The sequence below is a fragment of the Sinocyclocheilus anshuiensis genome, unplaced genomic scaffold, assembly GCF_001515605.1.
Source record: "Sinocyclocheilus anshuiensis isolate Anshui unplaced genomic scaffold, SAMN03320099.WGS_v1.1 scaffold4098, whole genome shotgun sequence".
Taxonomy (NCBI): domain Eukaryota; kingdom Metazoa; phylum Chordata; class Actinopteri; order Cypriniformes; family Cyprinidae; genus Sinocyclocheilus; species Sinocyclocheilus anshuiensis.
In genome coordinates this window covers 13,678-21,415 of record NW_015549562.1, presented here as the reverse complement: position 1 = coordinate 21,415, position 7,738 = coordinate 13,678, and the positions used below count along the sequence as shown (strand labels likewise).

At 43.7% G+C, this 7,738-nt stretch overlaps 1 protein-coding gene across 1 annotated transcript in view; it reads left to right on the top strand.

The window, feature by feature from the left end:
* LOC107657196 (polypeptide N-acetylgalactosaminyltransferase 10-like) overlaps nt 1-7,738 on the top strand; it is a 14,387-nt gene that overhangs the window by 3,138 nt on the left and 3,511 nt on the right. The window contains 9 exon segments of the mRNA XM_016445222.1: nt 2,225-2,309; nt 2,387-2,525; nt 3,283-3,449; nt 4,168-4,353; nt 4,524-4,694; nt 5,606-5,618; nt 6,015-6,132; nt 6,702-6,809; nt 7,396-7,617. Coding sequence (XP_016300708.1) covers nt 2,225-2,309; nt 2,387-2,525; nt 3,283-3,449; nt 4,168-4,353; nt 4,524-4,694; nt 5,606-5,618; nt 6,015-6,132; nt 6,702-6,809; nt 7,396-7,617 — 1,209 coding nt within the window.

Here is a 7,738-nt window from a genome sequence, read left to right as displayed (position 1 = left end):
GTGGGGTGGGTGTGGGAGGTGCGGGTGTGTGATGGGCGGATGTGTGTTGGGCGGGTGTGTGTTGGGCAGATGTGTGATGGGCGGATGTATGTTTGGTGGATGGTCTTCATCTAGGTGGACGCTGCATGCTGCTGATACTTGAGGAGTTTCTCCTTCTCACCGTGTATATAATGCGCTCTGAGTGAAAAACGCTCACTGGCTACTGGAACATGATTTTAAATGATTTAACTACCTTATTTAACTATTTGAAAATATTAAAATTGTTATGTTTTTGTTATGTGCTTGTAAAGTTTGTAGAAAGGCACTATTTAAAATAAATCCATTCTTCTTATTAAAGTTCAAATTGCTTAAAGGGGTCATCGGATGCCCATTTTCCACAAGTTTATATGATTCTTTAGGGTCTTAATGAAAAGTCTATAACATACTTTGGTTAAAATTTCTCAATGGTAGTGTAAAAAAACACCCTTTTTACCTTGTCAAAATCAGCTGTTTTCAGCACGCCGTTCAAGTCCATGTTGCTTTAAATGCTAATGAGCTCTGCTGACCCCGCCCCTCTCTTCCGTGGGTGACGAACCGTTCTCATGATACTGTTTACTTTAGCCACGGAACTTGCTAACTAGCACGTTATTAGGAAAGGTGATTTGCAAAGATTCATAAAAAAACCCTTATACTCACTGTAGACGAAGCTGGGTTTGAGAAAGGGGATTTAAAAAAAAACACTGGGTGGATTTTTATCATTATAGGGTGGATGTGTACACACACTTCCAACACACATTTATGTTCAAACAACAACAAAAGTGAATTTTGCATCCGATGACCCCTTTAAAAAATGTCAGTTATAAATGAGGAACAAAGAAACCCAACAAGTAAAAGCAAAAAAAATGCTTGAAGTTTTTGTCTGAGCAGTTTGTTTTATGACTGTGCCAGGACTATCAGTCTGCATTTACACATATGATGGACTGTTGACAGGAATTTCTCTCAAAGACAAACGGTTTGACCAAGACGTGCAATTGACCACATCGCATGCATCGCACACAAGCGGCGCTTCAGAAAGCATCTTTACCATTGCAGCCTTTTTGACATCAGCAGTCCGATCTGTAGTTTATATAGCCAAAACACGTACAGTGCTGTGAAAGGCTTTCCCTGATTAGAGTCATATGATTTTGGAATAACGTGAGGATTATGAATATAATATATATTCTTCTGGGGCCGCTGTCACGTTGAGCATTTATGATGGGAAGAGATCGTCTTCATAGGGAAAGGCTGTACGTGGTGTTGTTGAAAGGCGGCGTTGTTCAGGCTCTTGGCTGGCTCTCGTCCAGGCCGCTGGTCTGATAGCGCCTCTGTTTTCCCAGTGGAAGAGCCTGAGCTTCAGCAGGTGCAGGAATCACAGTGCATCAATCACTCACACACATTCACTGTCAGCGTGGTGGTAAGAACAGTTTCATGTCACCTCGTGCACAGAAGCATTACATTCTGAATCCTGACATTCTCATCTAAATCATTCATCTGATTTACCACGCAGTTTGGCTTCATTGCCAAGTTTTTTTTTGTTTGTTTTTTTTTACAGTGAGACGTGCTTGTTGTTAAAAAAGGTGTGGCTGTTTGCATTAAACATCAGACACGTAGCAGAAAACTATGCTGTGTCCCAATTCACCTTCTTACACTATGCCCTAAAGTATGCATTCTTCTTGTGAAGAAAATGGTGATGCTTTGTAGTGTGTAGCAGAAGAGCAGAGAAGCTTTGGGACAAACTACCACCTCATAAAACTGTTCTGTCGCTGTAAAGCGGCCTGTCAGTCATACTGTCAGAAATGAGAGGATTCATGATCCTAACAGCTCCATTGATGATTCTTTTAGTCTTTTGTTGCCACATGATGAGATAATCACATGATAACAAATCAGACAAAATTTTCATTCTTGCAAAGGGTTTCATACAGACTTTTTATACAGGTAGCATTGTTCTAATAATTGGCCCTAACTCTATATTACATAAAAAAAAGTAACGCATTTCATTCGTTCATTCCTTGGTTCTGGTATTTTGTAAAACATGGTTTATTTGGTTCCTATGTTTAGACACAAGGGTTGGTCTTTCTCGCCGTCCTCTTTTCTGTTTCCTCAGGTATTGATGTATTGCTTCACAACTGATGCATTACGATTTAGCAAAGACTAGCACACAGTCCTCCTCATAACATCACATCACACATGCTTTGTGTGTTTTCAGAGAATGAACAAAGTGCAGAACGATGGCGTTCGGAAAAAGGACTGGCATGACCATGCATTTATTAAGAGTGAAGCAGCACGTTCAGGTACGTCACGTGATGCATGAAGCGTGATAGAGCTGGACTGCAGATGAGTGTGATGGTGAATCTGTGGTGTGTTGAAGGTGTCGGCGAGCAGGGCAGGCCGTACCCACTGACCGACTCGGACCGCGTGGACCAGGCCTACAGGGAGAACGGATTCAACATATTCGTCAGCAATCGCATCGCCCTCAACAGATCCCTGCCTGACATCAGACACCCGAAGTGAGTGCTTTCTTCTTCCTCCTCAGTATAAACCTCTGCAGCACACGTATGACATGATTCCTGCATTCATTACCGTACATGAACAGCTCTGCTTGAGTTACACTGAACTTCAGTGTGGGTTTGATGTGTAGAACACAACAGCAGTACGTTATGACTGCAATAACAGGCCAGCAGTTTCTTTGCTTTACATATATTACATAATGAATTCCTGAAAAATATAGATATAAGTCTTGAGAAGTATGTCTGTCGTCACTCTATATTTCAGTCATGCTCTAGTCTAGAATATTTTCTCTCTAAAACTTGTCTTGTAGAATAAAACTTCTACATTCTCATTGCACATAATAAAAAAGATTCTGTTCAGGATGTATTCATCTAGGTAGACGGAAATGTAAAAAATTCCCCGATATTTACAAATGGCTAAATTATCCAAAATATTTCATTTTCTGGATGCTGCTGTGCTGCACTTCACTACGCACTGATCTGTTTAGGAAGAACACTTTTAGTCTAACAGCACTCATCAGTGTCAGAATGATTGAAACTGATGTTTTTGATTGACTGTCAGCACATGTGATCACAGTGTGATATAGATTTAATGCAGCGGTTAATATCCATAACTTCAGTGTGAGACTAAATGAAAATAGTTCCAAAGGGAAGCAAAGCATCAAGCTTTAACTGTATCGGTCACAACAGACTCACAGCCATCACGAGTGCATTTGATCATCGTCACACTGACCGCCGGTTCATTTGTGTGTCGCAGCTGTAAGACAAAGCTGTACACAGAAGATCTTCCCAACACCAGCATCATCATCCCCTTCCATAACGAGGGCTGGTCGTCTCTGCTGCGCACGGTTCACAGCATCCTCAGCCGCTCGCCGCCGCAGCTCATCGCCGAGATCATCCTCGTGGATGACTTCAGCGACAAAGGTACGAGCCGCCGGAGAGACTGCGTCCTTCTTTTTCATCAGGTTCTGTTGGGCTCATGTTTGAAGAGCACGTGTGGACGAGGATCATCTGCCATCAGAAACATTAGAAACACTGGGCTGGATGTCATGATGAAGTCACCATCAGTTTGTTTCAGCAAGTCGTCTCGTGTAAGTCATGCATGTTTGATTGGCATGACAGATTGTGAGCTGCTGTTTCTGGTCGGATGATCCTCCTTCGTCCCCGTGTCTGAACTGCGTCACACGTTTCATAAGCGTCAGATTATGCCAGCCGTAATCCTCTCTCTGTGTAATGTGTAATGTTATGTTAAGGCTGGCTGTGACACCTACACATCACGATATATCACAGCACATCACCATGAATCACAATTTATCACAAAGCACTGACATCCAGGCCACTATTCAGGATTCTTCTGGTCAACACTGTCAAATGAGTGCCTCAAAATGAGCAAAATATTGTGCTATATCTGACTGAAATAAGTCATATTTAAATCATGATAGAGATTAACTCAATCACAGCTTTTGTTTTATGATCAAATCACATCTGAAGTATTTTCATTGATGGATTCAGCATTGAGAGAGGAAGAGAATAAAAGCCATCCAAAACATTTAAGGCAGGTTCTGAACTGCGTCTGTAAGGAGTAAGCTGCTGGAGTGTGTGATGGGTGGTGTCTCCATGTGTGCGTGTCTCTGTCTTCTAGAGCATCTGAAGGCTCCTCTGGAGGAGTACATGGTGCAGCTGCCGAAGGTTCGAATCCTGCGCACTAAGAAGCGTGAGGGTCTGATCCGGACCAGACTGCTGGGCGCCGCGGCTGCGAAGGGTCAGGTCATCACGTTCCTGGACTCACACTGCGAGGCCAACGTCAACTGGCTGCCGCCGTTACTGGGTGAGAGAGAATTTTACATCATCAACACTCTTATTATTATCCGTTTATTATTATGAAGATGCTCTGAAACGATCTGTAGTGCATAAAGCGCTGTAGAAGTAAAGGAGATGTGATTTGATTGTTCAGCTCCTAAAGCTGTTATTTAATGGCAGTGAATTATTGGTTTTTAGATCGCATCGCGGGTAACAGGAAGACGATAGTGTGTCCGATGATCGATGTGATCGACCACGATAACTTCGGCTACGAGACGCAGGCCGGCGATGCGATGCGAGGGGCTTTCGACTGGGAGATGTACTACAGTGAGAGTGTGTGAGAGTGAGAGTGTGTGAGAGTGAGAGTGTGTGAGAGTGAGAGTGTGTGAGAGTGAGAGTGTGTGAGAGTGAGAGTGTGTGAGAGTGAGAGTGTGTGAGAGTGAGAGTGTGTGAGAGTGAGAGTGTGTGAGAGTGAGAGTGTGTGAGAGTGAGAGTGTGTGAGAGTGAGAGTGTGTGAGAGTGAGAGTGTGTGAGAGTGAGAGTGTGTGAGAGTGAGAGTGTGTGAGAGTGAGAGTGTGTGAGAGTGAGAGTGTGTGAGAGTGAGAGTGTGTGAGAGTGAGAGTGTGTGAGAGTGAGAGTGTGTGAGAGTGAGAGTGTGTGAGAGTGAGAGTGTGTGAGAGTGAGTGTGTGTGAGAGTGAGAGTGTGTGAGAGTGAGAGTGTGTGAGAGTGAGAGTGTGTGAGTGAGAGTGAGAGTGAGAGTGAGAGTGAGAGTGTGCGCGTGTGTGCGTGAGTGCGTGTGTGTGTGTGTTACATATGCATGCTGTTTATTTCTCCATAAAATATTTTATTTCTGACAGTCAGGAGGGAAGATGTTTTGAATATTCACACTTGGTCACTTCCTGCATCTTGATCAGTCGTGTCATTATCCGATACGTTTAATTGACACTTGGCCACTCATCAAAACCGATATAAATCTAATCATCGATATCCATGCTATTTGCTAAATCAGTGGAGTTCACTTCACAAACCTTAGCAACAGATGTTACGTGTTGTTACATGTTATGTCATCAGCGCTGCATTTTATACATCAAAGCGAGTCAGGTGGGAGAATATAGCATGTAATGAAGATGACAGCAGTCATAGCATCATTTATAGATCCGCTCATCTGCGGATGTTTGTGTTGCGGTAGCGCTGTGGCGTCTGCTGGTAAAAACACACTCACACCTTTATTTATTACTCTTTAGGGAGGCGTGAAATATACTTCTGTGGCTTGAACAAGCAGATCTGTTTGTGTCTGGAAAGCTGGAGGGCATTTACACCTGCTTTTTTTCAATCAGTGAAAACTCAAGTGTAAACAGGCCTGCAGTGTTTTTTGACCCCAATGACTTTCATTGTATGGACAAAAACATTCTTCAAAATATCTTCTTTTGTGCTCCACAGAAGACAGAAAGTGACACACAGATAAATAAAAACGTAATTAACTACATTTATTATAAATCATTTATTGAATTAAAGTACTGAATTCATTCACTCGTGTCTCATTGATCAGAAGGGTTCCATGAGCAGCAGAAACAGTCTGAATATTCTCATTAAAGGTGTATTTCGGTGATCTCTTTGTGTGCTGCTCAGTGCTTCAGTGCTTCAGTTTTACTGTGTTTTTAGTTTAGTCTCTTTTTCTCCTCGGTAAGGTCTCCGGTGATGGCAGGCGGTCTCTTCGCTGTGGACAGGAAGTGGTTCTGGGAGCTGGGAGGATATGACACGGGTCTGGAGATCTGGGGAGGAGAGCAGTACGAGATCTCCTTCAAGGTAATCGTTGTGGCACAGGCCTAATGCACCTGCTTACAGTCGACAGCCAATCAGATCACAGCGATATGATGTGACGTTATAGCACCTTTAAGGAGGAAATATTATGAATGAAACTTGATCGACAGCAACAGTTGCTATGTCATTATCCTAGTGAATAGAATAGCTTTAATTAATGTACAGTCACCGGTACACGTCAAGCTTTTCCTGTTATTTTGCGCTCTCACGTGTTTCAGCCACTTTTCATTCATTAAACGCACGTTAATCTCGCACACACAAGCGGTTGCTGTGATAACGAATAACAATAGTCAAAAACATCCCACATCTGAGGCTGAGAATATAACCAGAGCTGCGTGTATTATATTTCTGTGTTGTTTTAGATCAGTATAATCTCCTATCATTCACAGTAAAGTCAGATACAGCGCCCCCTAGTGTCTTCAGGAGAACACGCTGTGAATGTAAGCAGGCTTCAGAGTGAGTTTAGTGTCTGTGTTTGCCGTCTGTAGTGCTACTTGTGTCACTGTCGGCGTGTGTTTCCATTCATTTGAAAGACTGTTTTCATCTTCTCTGAGGTGTGGATGTGTGGCGGCCGTATGGAGGACATTCCCTGCTCACGTGTGGGTCACATCTACAGAAAATACGTTCCCTATAAAGTGCCGGGTGGAGTGAGTCTCGCCAGGGTGAGTTTGAGCATCAGATCCGACAAACACATCCAGATCCGGATCATTCTGAGACCAAGCAGATCAGATTTACTACATCTCTGCAGTTAAAGCAGTGAAGATGTCGGGTGTTTCTCAGACTGCGTCCTCAGCGTTAAACACGAGAGTGAGACGCTCTAGTAAATACTTTATATTACGACTGACTTTCTATTGATGCAGTACAGTGAATGACAACCGTCTGCGTCTCCCAGTGGTGTCCATTATGAATAGTTCAGCATTATGTGGCTAATTCACAACAAAACATAATGCCCTCATCTCCGAAATCGTTTCTCTCTTTTGAAGTTCATAATGAAGTAGGAGAGGTCAGCGCTGATTCATTTTCTGAATTGAAATGTGTGCAAAGTATTGTGGGTGATTCTATGCATCCTTCAAAATAATGAAGGCCGTCTGGATATGCAGGCTTACTTTACGGTTGAGAAACAGTCCTCAGTGAGCTGGCATTAAACAGTAGAGACATCAGTATAAAACGAAACCAAAGCACCGTGCATGTGTTCAGTAACACGCAGGGACCTGTATACTGTATGTGTGATCCGCCGCTGTGTTGCAGAATCTGAAGCGTGTGGCTGAGGTGTGGATGGACGAGTATGCGGAGTTTATCTACCAGCGGCGGCCGGAGTACCGGCACCTGTCCGCCGGAGACGTGTCCGCGCAGAAGCAGCTGAGGAGCCGGCTGAGCTGCAGGAGCTTCCGCTGGTTCATGACGGAGGTGGCCTGGGATCTGGCCAAACACTATCCTCCGGTGGAGCCTCCGGCCGCTGCGTGGGGAGAGGTGCGTGCTAACGGCCCAAAACACGTGCTGAGGAGCTCACATCTCACCCAGAACCACCCATATAGCCTCACTAATCAATAATTAAAAACGTTTCAAAGATGGTTTAGGATTTTCCTGCTGA